The sequence below is a fragment of the Callionymus lyra genome, chromosome 6 (assembly GCF_982586985.1).
Source record: "Callionymus lyra chromosome 6, fCalLyr1.hap1.1, whole genome shotgun sequence".
Classification (NCBI taxonomy): domain Eukaryota; kingdom Metazoa; phylum Chordata; class Actinopteri; order Syngnathiformes; family Callionymidae; genus Callionymus; species Callionymus lyra.
Window position 1 is genome coordinate 32,406,636 of NC_141823.1, and position 25,977 is coordinate 32,432,612.

Here is a 25,977-nt window from a genome sequence, read left to right on the forward strand (position 1 = left end):
ATGTTTTTAAGTGCAGCATTTTGAAAGAAGATGAAGAAAATTGAGCATGCGTTGCTTCGTAAAAATGGATATACAATTTTGCCTATAACTCGGATTACTCTGAAAATAATGATAATAATAATATAAGTAGAAAATGAGTGAAGTTTGAATTTTGTGTGAATTTCCCCTTTTAAGCAAATAGATATAAGACAGATAAACACTCGAAGCAATATATTTGAAAAGTGCTTCAAGAATGAATGTTTATTTTCAAGGTGTATGCAGATTGATGGAGTTTTCTCGTCATGTTTGGAAGTGCTCGTGTTCCCTTCTTGTCAGTGATAGAAGCTCTCATACAGACTGAAGAGTGTCTCAGGCATCCCGACTACACCTGGTCTCTATTATCTCTCCATTTCACAGGCTTGCACCCCCTAACAGGGCAGCTTGGGAACGGACCTGGCTCTTTCATCTTCCCATCATTATAGAAGCCAGCCCAGGGTCAGGGCCCAGGCTGACAGGCATTCCAGCAGCAATGCACAGCAACTGATTTTGGTTAAGGCTTAGGAAACACGAAAGTCAGAGAAATATTAATGAGAACAAGTCTCAAAGCATTTATTGTGTAAAGAATTCTTCTCAGAGTTCACTTTTGCCCCAAAGCTATAAGAAATCTTATACCCTGGACTTCTATTCTCGCCTCTTACGTCATGAAAAAGATCCTCCTTTTGTCATCAGGTCTTTTTTTTTTTTACGACACATGTTCATTATTAAATAACAACATACGAGTATGAAAGGGGTGTGTTCAAGTGTGTGTTGAATTTAGACCAGGATTTTTGATTTATCCTGCTAGTTTATCACTCCTAAATCTTGTCCGCAGAGGGACATTTGAAGACAGATCAAGGAGTAGGCACATTTTTCCCTTTGGCGTTTTAATGTCTAAACGGATCTAACAGAGCCCCGCAGACAATCTGTGGAACACATTGAAGGGGAAAGGATACTCCACCTGATGGTTTCGGTCTGACATGGTACACCCATTATCGTTTTGCATATGAGAGCAGAATGAGGTGTAATAATTGATCTCTCATGTACTGTAGCTCACTCCTCCTCGGCGCACACTATCAGCGAGCGTTGTTTCAAGACGGAAACACTCTCAGGGAGAGAGCCTCTTTAATGCATCGCCACTTTGAGGTTACAGAAATGACATGAGAAGCGCTTTGAAGTGAGGTAAATTATCCCTTATTTCTACCCCCTCAAATGATTTATTAAGGGGTAAAAATGTGAAAAAGGAAGAAAAAAAGAAGTGTAAGGGCAGATGAAGGATAAAGGAGGACAAACACATTCCCTGCACATACTCTCTTCATTATGAGTGATGGGGGGGGGGGAGGCCGATCATTCAATTACTGACTGCCTTCACAAGCTAATATTCCTGCCTGTCAGGGAGAATTCTTGTTCAGTTTTGGTCAGAATTCTTCTGATGGACCCCATTTCCTGCTAAACAGAAACAGAAGGTGCTGTGAAAATGGCGACACCTGATCCTGTGTCCAGGAAATGCTGCAGGATGGCCCACCGCCTGCCAAGATACCCTCCACACCTTCCACAGCAGGAATCCCACAGCAGAGGAGTTTGGCCCGCACGCGAACTTTTTTAGAAATGTTCTTTGAGTTTTTGTTCATTAGACGTCAGTATATCAGTCATTCTTGATTGATTTGTGTGCCACATAACCCCTCACTCATCTGTTACTTTATCTGAGGAAATAAATTGATTCGGTTTGATAGCCACCGAGGCTGCTGTGTAATTTTCTTTTGACTTTTATAAGGTCTGAAGACAGTGTGATGAGACTGCAGAGACTCTTCCCTGTCATTGCTACGGACTAGAAATCCATAGACAAGTGACCACAAACTTATAAGATGATTAAAAAACAAAAATATAACAGTGTCAAATTACCCATTTTAGCAGCAAACATGTTGCATATGGATCTACTTTTATGTCTCAATGTCTGTCGGCGACAAAATATGCAACATGGCTTGTAAATGAAAAAAAAAAAAATGTCAAAGGTTATATTTATATATATATATATATTTCTGCATTAGTTTTGCATGTTATTTCAAGGGTATTGGAACTTGAAACTTCTGTTAGAGGATGCCGTTGGCTCTACTAAACACATATAGTAAAAAGCATAACATGATTGTAGATTCATGTAGTAAATAATGTTATTTTTACGTTTATTATTATTATTAGGTTGATTCTAGTATTTTAAAAGACTGGAAAACACATCTCAATCGAGAGGCTTACACACAGAATTTGTTATTTATTTTCCTCAAATTAAATTGTTGCAAATTAGGAGCAGCAATAGCACATAGTGCAACCTGACGTTTTAACATTAAAGATTATTCTTTTGATGGTCCTGATTGTTGATTCTGAAGACTCCAACTCCACCTGATTAGAGAGAAGGATCCTTCTGCCTGGTGAAGATGACTTCTTTCACTTCCCAAGTCAGCAATAGTATTTGAAAGAGTATCTTGTGTCCTTTAAGTGGAGGTGACTTGTTTTAAAAGTTCTTGTCTTTAAATGGAGTGGGAATTATAAGACAACCTGAGAAGGTCAACGATGGTAAATATACTGTTTTCAGTTAAACGGATTGACAGATTGGTCATTCTATGTAGAGCAAAAAAGATTCTTCCTGGTCAGTTAGTAAAATCATGCTACTGCCTCCTGCTATGTGGTATGAGCAGTACTTAAATCTCATTGGCCGGAACATTGTTTGTAAAAGTTATTTTTTTTGTGTTGGAAAAGATGGAGGTCAGATGCTTGAAGCGAATGTTGTCGAATGATGAGTGGCAGTCAAAAGACTTAAGCGTACCCTGAAGGGAAATTTTGTTTCAGACGCTAAACAACAATAAATAGTATATTTCACACACCATCATTAATTTAACACAGCTTTTGAATATTATTAACAGGAGCAGCTTATCTATATTTTGTATCTTTACTAAAACACTTTTTCCACGTGTAGCTATTATGAAAGTTCATATTTTAAAATGTTGCAATAGGAAAGGAAATCCTTATAGTGATTATTGACATTTGATGTACTACAGTGGTGGTTTCCATGATGTCTGTAGACATGGTTGTCTTCTGTGCAAAATAAATGTGACCATTGTCAGGAAAATATAGATTGAATAGTTGAGAAAGACAAATGTCTCCAGGAAGCTGTCATCTGCATGACTTGGGTGGCTTGAAAATATGGGGGTAAAGATCAGGAAAACTGGGCCAAGTGCCTTGAGGGCACAGAAGAATGGCTTTGGTTGCTCTCGTTGCCCAAGGCCCACGTTACACTGAGGCGCTAACCCAATTTCACACCATGAGAGTGAGTCTGGCCTGTTTCAATGTGGCATTTGAGTGTGAGTGCCATCTGGTCCAGGCCTGTTAAGGAAATGGCCTTCCTTTTCACGTTGATCAGATTAGAATGTTTTTAATTCTTTCGGGATGTGCCCTGTGTTAATTGGCTCAACATGGCCAATGAATCGTTCCTGTTGCTCAAGACAAGTGAGCTCTTATTCCAGACTCTTGCTCGGGAAGTCAGTCTCTTTTAGGTGGAAATGTGTTGGACACCAATACTTTAAACACACAGACTGTCCAGAGAACCAGTAGTTGATGGGAGGACAGAGAAAGAGCAGAGAAAAAGAGAACGTTGAACAGGAACAGCTGTAGAACAAAAGGACGAGCGTATCAAAAGAGGCTTTAAAAGTAAAGGTTATGGATTGATGTCAAGGTGGACACATGTAAAAGAAGATTATGACTTATAGGTTCTCCTCCATATGGAGATCATTTCTAGTTTGACATCTTGTCAGGATGTCTCCTAGACGCCCGCCTGTGAAAGATGTACAAGGCATCCACAACTGGGAGGAGGCCCAAGGGCAAAGCCAGTTTACATCTCAAGCTTAGCCTCAGGATTTTAAAAGATGTCTTGGATCTCCTTGCTTAAACAGCTGCCCTTTTAATTTCATGCTAGAAAATAGGAAGAAGTTGATAGAAGGAGATAATTCTTGGGGAATAAAAGTGCCATTAATTTTCAATAGAATCAATCATTAAATCAAGATTGCTTATTTGATGACACCATTACGAGGCCCCATCTGGAATAATCCTTGTTGAATGTATCCATCTCGAGTGGGCGGGACATCCAGGTGGTTGCTGGGAAAAACAGAGATTACCTTGATGTGGTGTCATTTGTTCTCATGATTGCCGGGAGACACACAAATAGGTCAAAGCAGGTGAGGTTTATGCTCATATTTTTTAATGTATCACAATGAGCAAGAAACATACTTGGTGAAATATTTTCAAATGAGTATATTCAATTACCATCTACAATCAACTTAACTAGGACAACAAGGTTGTGTGACAAAAGTTTCTTTAAAAGTCTGAAGTTCCATGTGGTTGTAAGTATGTTAGTTTCCATGTCATTTGGTACAGTTTGGAACTCTTCATCATATAATTACAGTAACAAAAAAGCTAACAAGACTACAGTATAGAAAAGACATCAAGAACAACATTTTTGGTTTAACTTGCTCTTTTTTGTACATTGCAAGGCTGTTTTTTTCTACCCTCGGATGGGCTGACATGAGCCACAGAGCCATGCTTATGAGGCTCAAAGGAGGAGAAAGTCAAGGAAAAAAAAAAATTCTAAAAGCATAAAAAAACTTTGTGGCACCAGAAGTCACAAAAGAAACAAAGCTCCCCGTAAAAGTTCATCTTTAAAGACGGAGCCGACGGTTGTTTGGTTGTTAGTTTGGTTGTTCAATTTTGGTTAATGCGCTTTTTTAGTGTTTCACTGTCTCTCCAAGAACGACAGCTCAGGACCCCGTCTCCTCTCTGCTCATTTTATTGTTATTTTTAGATACATCGTCGACAGAGAGAGGAATGAGAGACCTTCTGACTGGAAAGCTCGGCTCGTCAAACAGGGACAAGCATAAGAAAATGAAACAGGTAGCAACATGAACAGGGAAGTGTGAGATAAGCAAGCGTGTCTGTCCATCCTGTCCTGAAATTTTGAAAACTGTCCATCAAAGAGCAGAAGCAGAGGCAGATCTGAAGGAACGAAAGAGACAGACAGAAGGTAGAAAAGAGGCTGCTGGAGCCACTTTTGTTTCAGAGTCACACGTGTCCGTCGGATCCAGAGTTCATTGCCTTTGCAGAGACATTAGTTATCCACTAGGGGGTCGGGGGAAGGGGGTTTAAAGCTGTTTTGAGCCTGTGCCTGGCTCCCATCTCCAGTTGTAGAGCGCCCACAGCCTCTCGTATCCTGCTAGTATCTCCAAAGCTTTCCAGAGTCTATTTCATTTCTTCGTCGCAGAAACAAAAGAGTTGTCTTACTTTAAATATATCTATATCTGTATACAGGTACACAATAGTTTTCACAGTGGGCGAAAAGATGACCTCAGCAAAAAACCTTGTTGTTCTATCTCTCTCTCAATGTGGAATAAAAGAGTGGGCAGATTCAGATATCTACAATAGTGTCACAATAAAATAGACAGTTGAATGGGACACAAGTTTAATCGTTGACTTTGTGTTTGGACTGCACACAGCTTTGCCACATTCATATATCAAAAACTGCTCAGTGCTTCAGTGTCGTTTTATCACTGCAGCCTTGTTGTTTACTTTTGTTTTGGTGTGTAATGTACAAAAAGGCAAATAGAAATCAAATCATTTGATGCTGGCTCTTACAGTATTGAACATACACACATACAAAGTCACACACAGTCCATGCTGGCTGGATGTGCTGCAGCCGCTGCAGCAGGAGAGCCCAGAAATGGTTACACGAGATAAAATAAAACAGAGACACTTATTAAATAGAAAAAAAAGGAATAATTATCACACCTTAAAGTGGCCAGGACAAGAGTTTCATTTTGGTTCATTAATATCAGAAACCCAAATTTAAAGCTAATTTATGATTGGAGAAAATATATAATTATATTATTGGGAACAAATTTATGAAATAATATTAAAACTTAATTTCACTAATATAACTTAAAATATGACACTTTTGGACAAGTAGCATGTTTTCTTTGACAGCACTGACTTTTGTCTTTTTAGAGAGTCGCTTGGGTCGATTAGCGTGAGATCGGTGACAGTGTTGTGGTGTTGCCCTTCCATTGCATTCAGATGAAGTTACTTCTTTGGAATCGAAAGCATCCAGGCTATTTTGAATCAAGTGACATCTTCAAAAACCCTCCTCCCTAACAGATATAATGCTTTGGAATGAAGATGTCCCTCAATACCTGTGATCCACATGTAGAGGTGTAACTCTGCATACATGTAGTCATTGGTGGATAAATCAGGAAGAAGGAGTTTTCTCCTCTGTTAAAAGCCATTATTTTCCCTCTGAGACTAGTAATGAGTGGAATTAAAGTTAATAAACCTAAGAGACGCATCAGTACCGATGTACTATATACATTTTTGGTAACCTTTATGACTTGCTTTATGAGTGAACAACAACCCTAACTGAATGCAGGTTTACACCTATTGAGCAAATAAATGAAACACAGATGCCATTTAGTTTAGCGACCAATGATGCGAAATGTACAATAGTTTACAGTTACTTTAAAATAAGAAAAAATACTTTAACAATGAATATAAATCAAAAAAAAGAAAAAAAAAAGATCAGTCCTTTCTTAAGAAAAATAGGTTATGTTATCTGGAATGCACTGCCTTTTAAAATGTAATTGGCGAAAACATTGGTCTGTTCAATTCATTTATATTCACAGTCTTCATAGTTCCGTTTCTGCAACAATAAAAAAGGTGTTCCACAGGCAAGAAATTGGTTTATTGTCTGTTTTAAAGCTTAGCCAAAAAAGCAAAATCAGCATGCATCTAAGGTTATTTTTTTATTTATTAAAAATTCTACATTTAGCAGCAAAACATACGTTTTGAAGTTCAGACCTTATACATTTTATGGACACTTTAATGAGACATAGAGTCAAAGGAAGATGTATACGTCTATCTTAAAAACTGCAATGGCTCTGTAACGGTGCTACTCCACAATGCAAGGACGAGGGCGCTTTTTGGTTTTTGGTATTGACGTAAAAAAGCCACCTGCATATTCGCAAAGAAGCAAAATCGGCAACTCTGATGCGTTCTTCTTTATCTTTCAAATCTTATCTTCTTAAAAAGAGCAACAAATTCTCAAGTATAAAGAAGCCTCTTTTGTCCTTTTTATGCACCAATGGTGAAAGCGTTTTTGTCTTTGGATTTCCTTTTTGTTTTAAAGCGTGAGACTTATTAGTATTCTTTTTCATTTTCATTTACTACAACAGCAAAATGAACGAAAGGAAAGACTGTAGCCACGTCATTTGAAGAACAACACACCTGCTTTGTAGTGTACATATCTACAAACACAGGAGTCATGAGAACATAAGTGCGATAAAATAAAAATAAAATTAGTGAGAAAGTGTAGTCAGACAGTGATAAGTGCACAAAGGTAGAACAGACATTAATAACATTAAAATTTCAATATTTCATCAGTTCGCTTTTGATCAGTTTGATTTCATATCAACCAAATCGAATAAAAATAAAGGTTTAAATAGTTAATAAAGACGATCCTGCGTTTTCAGGAGGGGCATTTGTGTTTCCCAAAATGTTGAGAAAAAGAGAAATAACATTTTGATAAATTACTTGCCCGTGTTCTATTCTAATTGGAATGACCATGACAACATCAAATGAGGTGTCTCAACCATAGAAAATACAAAAGCTAAATGTACACTTTTTTCAACCTATCATACTGTGTAAAGCCATTCCAATGCAACAGTCTACCCGACAACAAATCGTTATCTCTATTATAAATACAAAAGGAGGGATTTTCCTTTCACTAAAATGTTTTTGCCCATTCCTTTGCCTGCAATGCTGGTTGTCTGGGTCAAATTGTACTGAGATTCCACCGTTTGGACCTTCTGAGAGCCAATTCTGATAATCGTGTATTTTCTTGAATGCCCATTTTGAATTAACACAATTTTTACATTAGAAACCAAAAACAAATGAAAAAAAAAACGTTTAAAACATGAATTTCTGCAACAGAAAAAACAGTGACCTGTTGACCTGAGAATAAAATAGATATTAAATCATTCCTTTACTTTTACAAGCCATTGGTATCTGAATGCTTGACTAGACTATTCTCCCATACAGTACATACTGGCTTTGTGAGTGTGCTAGTAAGCAGATATTTCTGGAAAGCAAAGTAGAAAGGATACCGACTTATCTTTCTTCAAAAGGGACTTTGGGCCACTTGTCAACATAGAGGCAGTCCTTGGCCTTACAGTACAGCACTCCTCAACAAAATCAATTTTGCAGGTAACCCAATCAATAAATACACAGATATGAATTGAGTAAGACAATTTAGAAGATGAAATGAAAACCAGCATGTTGATATGGGAAAACAATCCACTAACATTGACATTTTTGGTTACAAGCTTTGGAATTGCAGTTAGTCTTTACACATTTTTTTTTTCTGAAATTGGTTTTGTATACCTTTACTGTATTTTTAACATTGCTGCTTTTTATTTATTTTTTTCATTTGTGAATTTTTTTTTTTCTTTTTCATTTTTTTAAATATTGTCCATCACTGAAAGCTCTTTTACAATCTGATGGAGTCTATTTCTACACTAGCAAGTTTACTACTACAACTACTACTGTCTTTGACAAAGCCAGGCTGCTGTGGCTCCTCTGCCGTTCTGTCCAGCCTGCCTGCTGACTTTAGACTGCTGTCAGAGTCAGACTCGTCAGTAAAGACGTCTGTTGGTATCGAGGTTTGAACTCCTGAGGTGCTCAATGAACTTGAGGTAACCGTTGAAGGTGAGGAAACTGGAGGAAAAGTGGATGAAGAAGATGATGGACTGATATTGGGCTTCCCAGCTAAAGCTCTGGAGAAAGGGGCCTGGGGCCAGGGAGTGCCGGCAGCTGTGGTTTTCTGTGGTGTTGAAGAAGAGGAGCACACGGAAGAGGATGTTGCAGAGGATGGCATGGTAACGGAAGTTGTTGGCTGGGGAGATGGGCTGCTGATGGGATGAGTGGCAGACTGCGAGGTAGATGCGGTGTTAGGATTGGGGAAGCAGGCTGAAGAGTGAGGTAATAAACTAGTAGCGTGCTCTTTGGCATTTCTGGCTGATCGCTTGATTGTTCTATGTCTGTGCAATGCCGATTCCAGATGTTGACTGAGTGCTTTCTCCCCATCCAACGTAGTTTCACAAGCCAGGCAGTCATAGAGACTTCCAGCACCTGCACCTGTGCCACTGGGGACACGTAGCAGCATCTCTTGCAGATTTGCCACAGATTGGCCAAAGTAGCAGTCAGATTTAAGATGGGAAATTGCCACTTCTTCCTTGGTAAAAGTTTCTTGACATTTGCGGCATGCCAATTTGTACTGCACCTTGGGGACAATGAATTGATTGAAATGCAAGTCCACAACTTTGTCATCAATCTCAGTCTGCTCAGATGCTGCTTTACTATGAGAGGAGGAGAACATGGTTGGTTCACTGTGGGGATTGTCCTTCTTTTCCTCAGTTTTCACTTGATCTTTGGCAGATTCCTTGCGATCCCTTTGGGTTTGTGGGGAAACTTGAGTTTGGCTTGCCTTGGGTTGCTGAATCTGCTGAAGCTGCCGCTGCTGCTGCTGTAGTGCGTCCTGCAGACTCTGCTGATATTGCTGGTAATGCTGCAGCAGTGAACCTGGAGACAAGCCCATCAGTGCTTGTGACAATGCTGGATTGTATGGAAAGAGACTCTCCATGCCATACATTGGTTGCAGATAACCTCCTTGAAGTGCTCCAGGAATCTGGGGAGTGTAATATGGAGAAAACCCAGGCATAAAGTAGGGCAAGAACTGGTTTGTTAAGAGGGCCGAAGGGTCAGATGCCAAAGCTGCTTGCAGGGCTTGGAGTTGGGCTGGGTCCACAATATACTCAATACCAGGTGTAGGCATTGAAGTGGCAGGTACAGCTGTGTCTGGCTTTTCTTTCTTGGCGCTGGCAGCAGAAGTGGAAGGAGCTGGGGTACTTCCTGTCGACGATGGGGCTGGAGCCTTCTTCTCCTTCTCTCTCACCCTTTCAGCCTCTCTGTCTTTGGATGATTCCGGTCGGGAACTGGATTGTGTGGTCGACGAAGTACAGTTGGATGTAGACGAGGTGTTAGAGAGGGAGGCAGATATATTCGTCTGGGCTGGGCTTGATGATGCAAGTGATGATGAGGAAGGAGGCTTGTTTGACAATCCAGTTGTTGGTAGGCTGGGTGACGGAACACTGGCACCAGATATGCTCAGGAGGTTTTGAGGTTTTGGGGGAGTTAAAGCTGGAATAAAAAAAAAATGTAGAGCAGAAGAAATAAGATTAGAGAAATATCATAATGCAACAGAAATATAGAAATTAGATACTAAGGTGAGACAAGACAATATGTATAAAAATACTGAAGGATGATTCATACCTGAATTAGATGAGTTGAAGCTGGAGACAGAGGGGCTTCCAACCCCTGGCAAAAGAACAGGTGGGATGCCTTGCAGATTTGAATAAGCAGACTGCAGGTTTAGAGCCTGCATCGCTGGGTTATCAAACATCCCTTGCTGCTGCATTGCTTGCTGCTGTGCCATTCCTAAAACTTCATTGGCTTTTTTAATGCGATCCATTTCCTGCTGCGCCATAAGTTGACGAACAGTGGCAGGGTCGAAGTATTCCTTTTCTTTATCTATCTGGCTGCCAATAGTATCCTTCACCTTGGAGATGTGTTGCTGGGAGAATATATGGTCACGGACAGAGAGTCGAGCACTGTACTTGACACCACACAAATTGCATTCAGTCTTTGGGCCCTCGTAGGATGTTTGGTTAATCCCAAAGTGCTTGGCCATGTTGAGCTTTGCTTTTTTCTCCTTGGCACGGGCATTTTGAAACCACACTTGAACCACTCTTTTTGGAAGTCCAATGTCATTGCCAAGTACCTCACATTCTAACATTGTTGGGGTCCTGTAGTCATTGAAACACGATTTCAATAATTTCAGCTGCAGGTTTGTCATCTGGGTTCGAAAGCGCTTTTGGCCAGGTCTGTCTCCGCTATCAATGCTTCTGGTACCTCCAGGGCTCGGGGAGCAGGGATCAGCCAAACTAGATGTTTCACTGTGGTCAATTATATGTTCATTCTCATAATCCTTAGTATAATAGCTTGTTGCAGGGCTGACTAGTCCTGACGACAGCTGGTCCTCATTTTCAAGCATGGGCATAATAACCCCAGTCTTTGAGAGATAATCACTACTAGTTTGACTATGCTTAACATCAGCACCGTCATTATCAGCATTTGCCTCATCACCCGTGGTTGTGTCTGTAATGGCCGTATTTACAGAGGAGCAGTCATCATTATCAAGTTTGGATGGATCAAAATTAAGGCTCACTGAAGACAAGCCAGCATTCTCGTAATCTTCTATCCCCTCAACTTTAATAGATGAAGGACTCAGCAAAGCCCGAGGGGACAAATCCATGCCCCGGTTGACTGGTGAAGTAGAAGAGCTTTGTCCATCACTGATTGAAGGGGGCAGTTGGGAATAGCTTGATGCGTCCAAACTATCCATTTTTATTTGCATTCCTTCTTGCTCTGGTAGCATCCCAGAAAGAGCCAAGTTATAGCCAGCACGTTTTGCTTCATGCCAGTGTCTGGAGCGAATGTGTGCCTCAAGGGCTGTTTTTGCCTTAAAGAGAGCTCTGCAAAAAGGACACCTTCGATGGGCTTGAGCTGGACCAACTGCCCTAAACTGACCTTTTCTTTCCCTTGCCCTGGTGTTTTGAAACCAGACTTGAACAACTCTTTTTTTCAGTCCAACTTCATGAGCAATATGATCTAGCATTTTACGAGTTGGATTTGAATCTAATAAATACTTCTGATAAAGAATCTCAAGTTGCTCAGGGGTGATAGTGGTTCTTAATCTTTTGTCTCTCTGTGGCTCCTCTCCACTGTTTGTGCTGTCATTCTCTCCTGGGCTTGTGCCTGCTTTATCTTCAAGTTTTCTCTTTAGTGAGTTCATAGTAGATGTGGGAGTCGAAGGTGAGGTGGCAGAGCTGCTGGGAATCTGTGACATTGCCCCAGACAGTAACTGACCTGCCAAAAGAGGATTGCTAGGGTCAAAAAGCATGAAAGGCATGTCAATAGCTCGGTCAAGAAATTGAGGATGGATGAACTGATTTTGAACAGAGAGGAAGTGCAGCTGTTGGTGCTCTTGCCAGTGCTCAAAAGATGGGAAAGCTATTTTGCACTGTTCACACTGGTATGGTATCATCTGCTGTGTTAGCTGCTGTGCTCCAGGAGAAAGGTGTGGATTTAGCCCTAGATGGGAACTTTGAGATGGAGCCTGGCTTGTCTGAGAAGCTGTTGAACCACACTGTTGTTGTTGAGAGAAGGATGTTGATGAATGTTTAAATGTTTTTGAGGCATTTGGGGTCTTTTCCTCTTTTTGTGGTCTATGGTGTTGTGGCTCAGATTGGGTTGGATGCATTATTTCCTGCTTGATTATGGGCTGGGTTTCCCGTGTTTCATCAGTAATATCCTTTGGCTTTTCATCACAAAGATTTATAGTTGAAGCTGGAGATGCCTCTTCTTTTTCAACTGAGTGGTGAGAAAATGCAGAGGTTGAGGGTGGAAGTGGGCAAAGACTTGAAGAGGTGGGCATTGGAGTATGACATGAAGACCCGGATGGAGCATAACATTCATTGGAGAGATCCATCGAATCCTCATTTTGGCTATCATACTGTCCATCCTCATCTTCGTCTTTGTAACACAGCTTTTTTTGGTGTTTAATAAGATCAAATATGCGCTGGAAAACCAGACTGCATTTCTTGCACTGATAGTTCAGATTTGAGGTACGTATATACCTGTCATTGGACAATTCCCGTCTCTCGCCCTCTTTACATCCTTCACCCTGGTTTTCATAGTTTTTCCTGGCCTTCTGACGTGCATTTTGAAACCATACCACTATGACACGGGTAGGGAGACTGAGAAGGTTCGAGAGTTGTTCGAATTCATCATCTTTTGGGTATGCATTGGCATCAAAGAAATCTTGAAGGACCCTCAACTGATAGTCAGTAAATCTAGTTCTGGAAGATCTTTTACTACCATAATAATCCTGCTTCTGAGGTTCAGGAGAAGGAGGTTTCGAGTCAACTTTAGTTTCTTCAAGGGTTGTTGTTGGTGGATTATTGAAGTTGTATGGGGAATCCTTGTTGCGCTGTCGCTCTTTGAAAAGCGTATTTCTAAACCAGTGCTTTATAACTTTTTGCTGCAGTCCTGACTTGTCTGCCATCTCTTTGATCTGATCTTCGTTTGGTGAATTGTTAATGTCAAAATACTGTCTCAGTACTCGAAGTTGGTCATCTGTTATTCGTGTCCTTGGCCTCTTGTTCTGCTGCTGCTGCTGAAGCATAGCTGGTGTAAGCTGCTGTTGATAAAGTTGTGCCAGGTCAGATGCTAGGCCTGTGTCAACAGATAGTTGGCCAGACAACTGGGTTGGTAGGGACTGGAGAGACATGGACTGCATCATAAGAGGAGGGAAAAGTGGCAGATCCATTGGCATTGGAAGTTGTGTGATTGAAACTGAAGGTTGTGGTGTTGAGACGGTTGGGGGAGTAAGTGAGGCGGTTGAAACAGGGATATTCGGTGTTGGAGCTCTTTGCGGTGGCGGAGGTGGTGGTGGGGGTGGTGGAATGGGTGGAGGAGCTGCAGTAGCCTCTGGTGTTGGGGGCCTCAATGGATAGAGTTTATCATAATGCTCTCTGTATTCTTTTGCAAATCTCTCAAGGCATCGGAATGGAAAGAAAGCTTGGTGGATGTGCTCCTGGTGACTCTTTAAAATAAGTATGTTGGAAAACAACTTGCCACAAGCCTCACACTCCAGCTTTTCTAATCCCTCAATTGGGTCCACCACTCTGGTTATCCCACCAGGACCAGTGGACCCTCCTGGTCCAGCAATCTTTTTTTGGGCTTTTTGTTTATTCTCGTTATACTGAATCACTAGCTCAAAGCCAAAATTTTCCAACAGGGCTTTAGTTGCGTTTCCACGAGCATCAGAGGCAATCCTAGGTGGAGGTAAGCCTGATATATCTTGGTTGAAGTTCAAGGAGAGATGTTGTATTTCTTTGTCTTTAAGCTTGCCCTCGATTAAATCCCTGTTAGCATATTCCTCATGTTTATCAGCCATTTCCCTTTCTCTTTGTGCATCTCTTTCCTTGTCATTATTTCGAGAGGGGGGCCTCTGTTTTTTTTCAACCTGGTGCATTAATGCACTCTGCTGCAACAATGCCATTTGCCCCTGAGCTTGTGAATGAGCCTGCTGCTGCTGCTGTTGAAGGTGATGATGCATCAGTTGTTGTTGCAAGCAGCTCTGTTGGGCTTGCTGTGCAGAGTTTTTCAGTTCCTCTAACAGTGAGGAGGTGACAGAACCTCCAAGGCCAACTGAATTAGCAATACTGATCTCTGGATTTAGTTGAAACTCTGCACCAGGGATGTAGAATGGAAATAGCAATTGCTGTTGTTGCAGAGGGAGGAGTGCATCTGTTGTCATTGGAAAATGCTGCAGAAGAGCTGGGTTAAACAACTGTGACTGTAGAAGTGCTGCTTGCTGCTGGAGTTCTTGCTGAAGCTGGGCCTGTGCCTGTGCCTGGGCAAGTTGCTGTTGTTGTTGAAGCTGCTGCTGTTGCCCCCTTGCAGACAGCATATCTGCATATTTTGACTTTTTCATTTCATGGTTATCACATGAAGAATGATGACGGGTTACAGTAGACCCACCCATGTTTTCCGTGTTGTGTGTCTGAGTCCCATGGTTTCCCCCAACAACATGCTGGGCTGCTAGAGACCCAGATGGTGTATGGTTAATGGAGTTTGTGGTTGAGTTGCTGACTGCAACAGGACTTGATGTTGAGGTGGAGATGCTAGATCCTCCGCTGCTCACTGCAGTAGAACTTGTAGAGCAAGGGATCCCTCCTGCGGCTTCGAGCTTGGCTGCCCTGGCTTTTGTCTGATGCAAAACAGAACGCATATGGATCTCCAAAGTAGAACTTTGACTGTATGCCACGTTACAAGTGCTACACTTGAAGGGCTTGTTGTCAGGGCTGCTGGTAGGCTCTGGCTGACCAGTAGTAGACTCCTGAAGAGCCCTTTTCACCTTGTGTAGATGGGACACCGAGTTATAGTGAACCAAAAGAATGTTCTTCTGTGTGAAAGACTCCTTGCAAACGGTGCACTTGAAAGGTCTAGATGGATCAAGAAACTTCTCCATGGTAAAGTTGGGGCCCTTTCTAAAGGGTAAGGCTCGTTTCGGTTCTGATCCTGAATCCTCCAGAAAAGAACCAGAGTCACTACCCGTCGGGCTTTGTTTTCCCTCTGTGTCGCTTTCATCTCCCTCTTTGTCATCTTCACCAAGACTCCCTTGCTCCTCACTCAGCGATGGGTCGCCCATGGCCATAATGTCACCATTCATCAATAACCCACCATAAAGCTGCTGGATATCAGCTTCGCTGAGCTCTAGGTGGCTCGTTTCCAGATGTTTCTTCAAGGCTTGAAGTGTTCTAAAGCTTCTTTGGCAGAGGCAGCACATGGTGGCTGCTCTAATTACATGGTACTGTGAATGAAGCTGAAGTTTCTCCACAGTCTTGAAAGCCAGGCTGCACTGGTTGCAGCGGTATTTGTAGACATGGCGATCCGAAACAGGCAGCTGGGGCCTTTTGTTGTGAACTTCATTGAAGTGCATTTGCAAGGAGTTGGATGACTTAAATACTTGATTGCAGCCCTTTTTCCAGCATAGAAATCCTGTTGTATCTTCCTTCTCAGAGCTTTGGTGTTCATCAGGTGACTTGCGTGCTTCTGTTATCTCCGTAGGGAGTGAAGCTGCCTTCTGTTGCTCAGCATCAATAGCATCTGTAAAGGAAATATTATTTGTTAATACATCATACTCAAGTGTTTTAATTAGGTTAGTTACATAATAAATCATATTTTGTTTTTACATTGCCCTGAATACAATTACTGACACTGAACAGTGCTTATTTAAAAAAAAAATGTGAATGAATATAATTGACAATTTCAGACTGAATATTCAGGTTTAAAAATGGCCAAATTTTCTGTAATAACACTAGATTTAGGAAGCCTTTTCCTGTGCTCCTTTACCAACGAGCAAAAATGTAACAGACAAAACAGCCTAAAGACAAGTCGCCAAAATAAAAGAATTTTCATGTGACTGTGGTTCTGTTGAACTCTAAAAAGATACTGTCCTTATGTCCTGGTGATCGAGTGGGTTTCGCAAAAATGGTGCAAATTGAATTCCCTGTTAGGAAGATAGATTTTACTGTGAGCTAAGAAAATGTGTTTCATCCAATTTTGCTTTATTTACAGCCATGTGATTTGAGCTTCTTTGCAGAGGTATATAGTTTCTCATTAATTTTCCAGATATAAAGAAAAATACTTGGAAGCAGATGAAAAGTGCCTACAGGCCAATCAATCAATTTCATTTGTGAATATTTATTTTAACACGTACTTGGGTACATTTTTGGATTATCGAAAACACAATCAAAAACCCACCTGCTTGTTTCTTGGGATCCTCTGGATTGGCATTTGCTGTGCTAAGAGACGTGTTCTGGGACTCTGAATCTGGACTTGGTACAGGTATGAACATGCTTGCTGGCAGAACATCAGTTGCTGTAACCTGTCGGAACAAATAGAAAACGCATTTAACAAACAAATATTTTCTAAAAAACATTTACACATAAATAATATATTATGATTATGATATTCTTTTCAATATAGATTTTATTTTTTATAGTTGCCCTCCAACATTGAACAACTTTATATGAAATTAATATGTTCATATTATCTCTCTTTAGACATCTTGAAGTTATTTTATTAAATTTAGTTTATTTCAGTGTAATGACATTTTCAGATATATACTTGCTTTTAGATTTGCAGTTGAAATGGAGTTCACTGTGCATCGTGCATTCACACAGTCTCTAGACCTGAACTTGAAATAACATTCCACTCGCAGTAGATACAGAAAACAAACAGGTACACCAAAATCAATTTTTGGCATTGCAACGTGGAGTGTTTCTTGTCAACTGCTTCATTAAGCAATTGAAGGAGAGAAGGGAGAAGCCCAAGGTCATTTTTAATTTGATCTGTTTAATTGGAACACAAATTGAAGATTGGCTTTCGTCCAGCCAGACACTGACTTAATGAGTCATAGTCAATACACTTTATTTGAGGAGACATTGAAAATGAAAATAAACAAAAACATGGTCTAAAGGTAATACATGATTATTTAAATTAACCATATTTTCATTTAAAATTTGTATACACGTCTAGAAAAATGTCTTTGTTATATCAATCAATCAAATAAATACCAAATATTTTAAATTGTTGTGCACTTTAATGGGCCTTACATTATGGCTGTTCTAGGACATTCATCCAGTGCTTCAGTATATTACAACCCCTATAAAAGAAATAAATATTGCTGTCAACCATACTAATGTGCTTGCCATTTACTCCTCGACGGAGGATGAAGATGGCTCGGCAGTGGATACAGTCTTGTTTTACTACGTGGTTGTCCAGCGGGCTATTTAGTGTCACAGCACAGAACAAAGATTTGCTTGGTGATTTACAAGAAAACAGAGCAAATAAAATTTTATATCCCCTTGATGAGCATTAGAGGAAGCACAGAGTGTCTTTTCTTGGTGAACACGAGTCGAGATGTAGCTGACCTTAAAGCTTGCACTCAAACTGCACCATTCTATCCTGCATGTTACTATTTATTGTCTGATCTGACCATCAGTTTCAAAAGGTCACTTATATATGGTCCACAGTAAATCAACAAATAATGTTGCTCGAAGGAATTGAATGCTGAGAAAACACATTTTATATACAACAAAATAATGAAAAAAATATAAGTATAGACTTTTCATTATTATTTTAAAACTCAAAATTGATGACTTAATGGAAATATAAAGTGATTTACCAGATGTGAAAGTTATATTTTTCATGGCAAAGAATTTGAAGTCAGATTTTATAGGGTTTCCTGGTTAGTATTTCATATTTACTTTTGTTTTAGAGCTTCATTGTCTGCCATGTACGGATTATTTTAAGGAAAACTCTACATGTCTTATTTTTTTGTTTGTTTAATTTCATTCTAAATGCATTGTATTTTATTAAGCATCACACTCATCTTTCCATTAAAAAATACTTATACTATTATAAATAACTTCACATGAACTTACCGTGGCTATCAGCTTTTCAACACAGTCCGGCGCCACACTGTGGAGGTGTGTGAGGTGGAACTGCAGGTGGACCTTGTTGTTGAGCATATCCTGGCAGAGAGGGCAGCGTAACATGGGCTGGACAGAGTGCTGGTTCATCACATGCATTCTGAGACGGTTCAGGTCAGTGTTGGTGAACTTGCAGTAGGGGCACTGGTACATCTGGGCGAGAGGAGATCAGAGAAGGCTCAGGGTTAGAAGGGTGGAACGTCTGCAGCTGTAGATGAGGGAGCAGCGTGATGCAGCCTTCCCTGAAGCAGCAGATACCTCTGATCACTGATAAGTATGTGATACCGAGCACGGCTGAGTCTTGGCATCCACTTCAAAGTGCTCTCATCTGTCAAATACTATATTGATTTTCCACCTTATACACAATTAGCGGTGTATCTGCAGCAGGAAGGCTAAATAATTTTTGAAAATACTGCATGATATGAAAAGCTTGTGAGAAATAGTTCAGGTTATTAGTTCAATTTAACATTTGTGTTTGTAGTTGGTGTAAAGTTCAAGTGTGGAACAGACTCAGAGGTTTTTAGGCTATTGTTAAAAAAATATACAAGAATAATAAGTTAAGATACAAAGTTCTTTAAATTGTAATGTTTAATGTGATTTAAATGCTCACCTGCTCTTTGGCCTTCTTGTCTGCAGTCTTGGGACGCTTCGAGGAAAGTGGACTCTCTGACAACTCTGAGCGTGAAGAAGGCCTTTTGGAAGGGTTTGGAGAGTCTGACTGGCTCCGCTCCAGGAGGCTGGACGCTCCTTCAATACAAATGAAGAGAGTCAGGTTAGTACGCAAAAGACAGCTGTGACCAGTGTGTGCTAGTTTGAACATTGGGTTTTAATGGAAACATCATCATCATCCTCAACATGATGGTCATCATCATCATTATCATGGTCATCATCATTATCATGGTCATCTTCATCATCATGGTGGTCATTATCATCATTATCCTGGTCATCCTCATGATCATCATCATCATCATCATCATTATCATGGTCATCTTCATCATCATGGTGGTCATTATCATCATTATCCTGATCATCCTCATCATCATCATGATCATCATCAACATTGTCATGGTTATCTTCATCATCATCATCCTTATCATGGTCATCTTCATCATCATGGTGGTCATTATCATCATTATCCTGGTCATCATTATCATTATCATGGTCATCATCATTATCATGGTCATCTTCATCATCATGGTGGTCATTATCATCATTATCCTGGTCATCCTCATCATCATCATGATCATCATCAACATTATCATGGTCATCCTCATCATCATGGTGGTCATTATCATCATTATCCTGGTCATCCTCATCATCATCATGATCATCATCATCATTATCATGGTCATCTTCATAATCATGGTGGTCATTATCATCATTATCCTGGTCATCCTCATCATCATCATGATCATCATCAACATTATCATGGTTATCTTCATCATCATCATCATTATCATGGTCATCTTCATCATCATGGTGGTCATTATCATCATTATCCTGGTCATCCTCATCATCATCATGATCATCATCATCATTATCATGGTCATCTTCATAATCATGGTGGTCATTATCATCATTATCCTGGTCATCCTCATCATCATCATGATCATCATCAACATTGTCATGGTTATCTTCATCATCATCATCATTATCATGGTCATCTTCATCATCATGGTGGTCATTATCATCATTATCCTGGTCATCCTCATCATCATCATGATCATCATCAACATTATCATGGTCATCTTCATCATCATGGTGGTCATTATCATCATTATCCTGGTCATCATCATCATGATCATGGTCATCATCATTATCATGGTCATCTTCATCATCATGGTGGTCATTATCATCATTATCCTGGTCATCCTCATCATCATCATGATCATCATCAACATTGTCATGGTTATCTTCATCATCATCATCATTATCATGGTCATCTTCATCATCATGGTAGTCATTATCATCATTATCCTGGTCATCCTCATCATCAACCTGATCATCATCAACATTATCATGGTCATCTTCATCATCATGGTGGTCATTATCATCGTTATCCTGGTCATCCTCATCATCATCATGATCATCATCATCATTATCATGGTCATCTTCATCATCATGGTGGTCATTATCATCATTATCCTGGTCATCCTCATCATCATCATGATCATCATCAACATTGTCATGGTTATCTTCATCATCATCATCATTATCATGATGGTCATCATCAACATCATTATCCTGGTCATCATCATCATCATCATCTTCAACAACATCATCATCATCAAGGTCATCTTCATCATCATGATGGTCATCATCATCATCATCATCATCATCAACGTCATGAACTTCATCATCATCATCAACATCATCACCATCAACATAATCATCATCATCATTGTTATCATCATTACCATCCTCATTATCATTGTAGTTATTATCATCGTCATTATTATGATCCTCACGCTAAAAGTCAATCTATGGTCAATAAAATAAACATGAAATTCAACATTATTATTGTAATTATCTTTAACGTGAATGTCTTCAACATCATTATCATCATCATCATCTAAAATGTTTCTTTTAAATCATTTTGAAATGAAAATTTCAAACGATCAACAACACTGATCGTTTATAAGTTGTCGTCTCAGACTTCATGGTGTCCTAAAGAGAGAGTCTGTGTGAAGTTGAGGCAGTCCACTGCACCCCCCTAACAAGCCCATAAAGAGTTAAATTTGGCCTGATTTGTACAGTCCTAGAAGGGCAAATTGGGAACAGAGGGCATCGGTGGGAAAGGGGTGAGTTGGTGGGGGGTCAGGTTAAGTGGGGCTGACCACACTCCCACTCCAGACATTAAAACGTCAGCTCCAATCAGGAGAAGGGCGGTTGAGCTGATTACACAGCAGGGGACCTGGCTTTGGACGGACAAGCCTGCTGGATCTCCCAGAGACTCTAGGATCAGTCAGGGAGGCCCTATTAGGGACTAGTCATGGTCAATCCCATTAAACACATCCACCAATAAACAAAGGGAACGTTAAACAAAAGGAGCCTCCCATTCCCTGACATTAACCTCTCAGTCATGACACTGTCCCAGCCCATCGTCTTCCTCCTTATTTCCACTTCATTCCACTCCGACTCTGGGGGGATACGACTGCCAACAACCAGACTTCACCTTTGGTCAGTTTGGTGGGTATTAACCAAACAACGGGAAATGTGAAGACTAAAAAAAGGCAGATTACAAGTTCATCTTCAACAGTATCTCAGTGAACCCAAAGGCACAACCTCCTCATGTGCCCTCATGACCAGGGGGTCAAAATTATTTTTAAAAAAATTATAATTTTGCATGAGTCTTCTCAATTATGTTCAGGGGACAAACTGTCCAACAACTGGGCTAATGCTCTGCTACATGCATGTAGCTCAATGAAGAAAGCAGGGGAAAGCATTATGGGTAAATATGACATCTAACCAGCTTATTTTGCTGACATATGCTACACTACAGTAAGTCACCATTAGCGTTGCTTTGGGTTTGGGGGTCATAGTTGGCGGTTTCTAATTGTTATTTGAGATGAAACAGAATCATGATTTGAAACCATGTATCGACAACAACACATGAAAGCTTTCAGATGGGGATTGTGATCATAGTCTTCTCAGCATAAACAGCAAAGCTGTAATTGATTAAAAGTATTTTTCACTTACACACTTAAGCAATTAGTACACATCGCGCACAGAACAAGAAGCTGTTTATGCTAAGAGACTTGAAAGCCCCAAATAGTTTCATGCAAGAGTGTGTGTCTGAGGGAGTGAGCGAGGACAGACGGAGGACTGGGAAGGTTTATCCAGGCACAGTCTTTCTCGTCATGGCCAATTTGGACTCCATAAATCTGATCAATCACGTTCTCCTGCACAACGTTACCACAACCAGCACCATGACTAACATCCGACTACTGTATCCTGTTTTCTCATGTCAAGAGGTGATGGAATAAATGACCGAAAAATTGCGGAATTGGAACTGAAACGGAGCATGAGAGTGGCCGCGTCCAACTGTGGGACAAAGGTGAGAACCCATGACCAGGAGGACACCTGAGCGATGGCTGCAACTTTTGAAAAGTGACACGAAAAAGAATAAGATTCTACTCAGTCCATTTATTTAGTCTCAGCTTTGAAACTTTATTTTTAAAAACATAATTTATTTTTATTTTATGATTTATAATTAATAGCTTTTGGCTAATATCCTGCTGAGGAAACATTTATCGACTTAAATAGTTCATCATTAATCAAAAACCATTGTTCAATTAAACTGTTAAATGTCCTTCAAGTGTTGCAGTTTGGGTTGTTGTCTGACTGAAGCTTTTCACCTTTAGAATATTCATAATAATATGATGTCATTGGGCACATGTTCATTAAAGTTGGTGAGAAAGTTTGTTAATTATGGACGGCTGCTCAAATGTTTCCAGTGTTCATGAGCGTCCACGGTACCAGCCTGTGTTCTCATGGTCAAAGCGTCCACTCAGTTATTGCGTTCACTCAGAGATAATACAGATCTTGGAGGATTTGCCAGGGTTATTGTTTTTCTGATAGGTTCACAGTGGATTTAGAAATTCCAGCTTGTGTCTGTAAATGAGTGTGCAAGGACACAAAGAATGAATCTGGTTTAACCTGTGAATATATAGAATCACATTGAGAGGATTATTAAGATATAAGATATGGCCTAAACTACTGTATCTTTCAGACGGTTTAAAAGACGGTCTAAGAAATGAGGCAGGGACAACACTGTGAGCTGCCGTAAACAAGAGGCAGTGATCGTCATACTGGATCACTTTAAAAGCTTCCTGAGTGATAATGACTCAAGCTTCCAGTATACAGTGAAGGCTCCGTGTGTTCTTTAAGTACTCGGCAAGATAACGGTAGAAAGACCTTCTCTCATGTCAATGAGGGTCATGTGCGTTACCTTGACCCTTATCTGCCAGGTCATTAGGCACGGAGACACATCCAAACCAAACCTCTTCTGACAGATACACAGGTCAGGCATCTGACTGAGAGCAGGAGTGGCGAGGAAAAACCTAAGAGTCAATTAGGTGATTACTAATTCATGCCCCTTTTCCGTAAACCACAGGCTTTTGTGCTGGCGAGTCCCGTAAGTGAATTGGACTTTGGCACCTTGTCTCACCTCCCATAGCTGAACTGTATAACTCAAATAGCAGCGGGGCTGTCAGCACGCTGCATAATTCTATGGGGCAATCAGAGCACTTGTTGTGCTTTCAAGGGGAAAAGGATGCACAAAGAGACTGACACAGCACGGACTAAATTAACCGCAACTGGTCACCTGACATTGAAATCTCCCAGCGCCATCACAGCTCCCAGTATGCCCTTGAAGCGGGCGTTCACTTTTAAACGATCCCACGACAGCTACATACCCAGTAGAAAGGAAAAGGACCGGAGATGATGGTTGGATTCGCAGATCTTTGGCCTTGAACATGCAGCTCTCAAAAAAGTGTCAGAGGTTAAATAATGCTAGAACACGGTGCACCCGCTTGTATTAATTTCAGGTTGAATGAAAAATCCAATTCTCTGTAAAAATCCTATATTAAATGATTATCATCATCAACATACATCAAAGTTTAAGGAGTCAGAAACATATCTACATGAATATGACATTGAACTAACTCATGAGAAAAAAAAAAATCATCATGCTCCTCATGAATTTAGAAACTCAACACGCTCTGACCCTGCTCACCCTCTCAAAGAAGGAGACAATGACCATTTCACTATGAAAACCCCTTTGCATCTGTGATTATCTCCTGACCCAGAATTCATGTCCATGGCTTTGCCTTTGGGCATAGCCTTTTTTTTATTTTATTATCATGACCTGAATGAATGAAACATACTTAAAAGAAAACACTTTTCTGCTGACCCAAATAATCTCACATTCTATTGTCCTCACAGCGGGACAGACAACTGTCTCCCTGTTATCCCGGACTTATCTACATGAACAAGACTGTTTCACATATGCTGTGAACTCTCACCACTTTTATGTCCTCGCTATATGTATATATCGTAGACTTTGAGGTTTGTTTTAATGACAAAAGCTGTTCCTAATAAGTTGTCATCATTTTAAATGTGCATATTAAAGTAAGTACATGGTCAAGAGAAATAACTATTTTGAAATAAATATTTTGAAAATGTCACAACACAAAAATGTTCATTTGACTGAGAACTGAAGAGAGACACTTTTTATGCTGCGATAAATCTCAAATCTAAGGACACTTTTTTCGAGAAAACAAATTAAGAAATGATACTAAAAATAACGTCAATGTTTTAGGGGCGGCATCCTTGTATAATAGAAGTCACAAAGTCACAAAAAAGATGAAAACGTTGGCACCCGAAGAAAAACCACTTGCAGTTCACATCCTTTCAGATCCTGATTGGACAAATTCATAGAATTTCCAAAAATGTAAAATATAGGACTGTAACGATCATTTTATTAACTGTATTCATAACCCAAGATGACTTGCTTCACAGCGAGCAATTCTTTTGGGGGAGAGTCTGAAGAAAGTGTTTCCAAGATCACCTAACCAAGAACATGGTAGTGGAGGAATGGACCAGGTACTGTAGCACTGACGTTTTAATGCTTGGCTATGAGGAGAGTGAGCAAGTGAAAGATCACACCAAAAGAGGCTCTGTTTGATAAATGACAGGTCTTGCTGGACATTTGAAATATGTTTAATCAGTGTAAGCGTTGTTTAGGGCAACATTTTTTTAATTGTTCACTGGCATGCTTTTATAATCAAGGTTTGACTTTGTGACATTTCCATCTTCCTCTCTTCCAGTTGCACCTCTTCATCAAATAGAATTTGACCTTGTGCGCTACATGAGAATGTCATGAACAGTTCAACAAAGCCAACATCGGGATGAGGAATATGAAGTCACATTATTAATTACCCGGCGGCGAACCGCGAGCCCACATGACATTCACCTCTACAGGACACCAGAGAGACACCGCCGCTCTGGAACCACCACCCTGGAAAGCTCATAAACACGAGGCTTTCAGAAGTTGGCTTGCAAACAAGGACAATTTATGGCCTATTAACTTAAATGACAAAAGGGAATTATAATTCGAGGAACGACAACTTCTCTGAAGGCATGCTATGAATATGTAAACGATTTAGAAGCTTTCATTTCTGTTTTTTTTTTCTCCACGAATCTCCAACTTCTGAAAGCAGCAACAAATCAGACTGCGTTAAATGTCCTCTAGTTTAGAAAAGCAGCATCATAAATTTGAATAATTTGATTTGAAGCAAGCATAAAGAGGCAATAGTTTCCTAACAACACATTAAATCTGCAAACCTAAACTGCAATATGGAGAGCAATAAACAGTGTTGGGTGTTAAGAATGCTCAGAGCAGCAGTGAACTGTCCTGCTGCTCAACAATGATTTGGTTTGCTGTCACAGAATATCTCTATTATCGAGACACACAAGTTGATACTTTCTCGACACTACAGAAGTTTTCACGGCTAAGCTGAATAAGTTATCAATTGATGGGAACAAAAAATAACGAGTGTTGAGGTCAGTGAAAAACACCTACTATGACTACTGGGCTTTAGCTTTTGGCAACTGAACACAATTCAATACATTTGTTTGCAATTACATCCTTTTATTTTTAAATTGAAGGCTGCAAAAATATTCAACTGTG

At 40.2% G+C, this 25,977-nt stretch overlaps 1 protein-coding gene across 2 annotated transcripts in view; it reads right to left on the reverse strand.

The window, feature by feature from the left end:
- Positions 1-4,239: 4,239 nt before the first annotated feature.
- The window catches only part of zfhx3b (zinc finger homeobox 3b), a 114,160-nt gene continuing 92,422 nt past the window's right edge, over positions 4,240-25,977 (reverse strand). For both annotated transcript variants that reach the window (XM_087792796.1, XM_087792797.1), the window contains exons 7-11: positions 18,895-19,031; positions 18,237-18,437; positions 16,552-16,675; positions 10,432-15,894; positions 4,240-10,299 (exon numbers count right to left, since the gene is read on the reverse strand). In XM_087792796.1, coding sequence (XP_087648922.1) covers positions 8,591-10,299; positions 10,432-15,894; positions 16,552-16,675; positions 18,237-18,437; positions 18,895-19,031 — 7,634 coding nt within the window. In that variant the 3' untranslated portion in view covers positions 4,240-8,590. The remainder of the gene's footprint in view (positions 10,300-10,431; positions 15,895-16,551; positions 16,676-18,236; positions 18,438-18,894; positions 19,032-25,977) is intronic.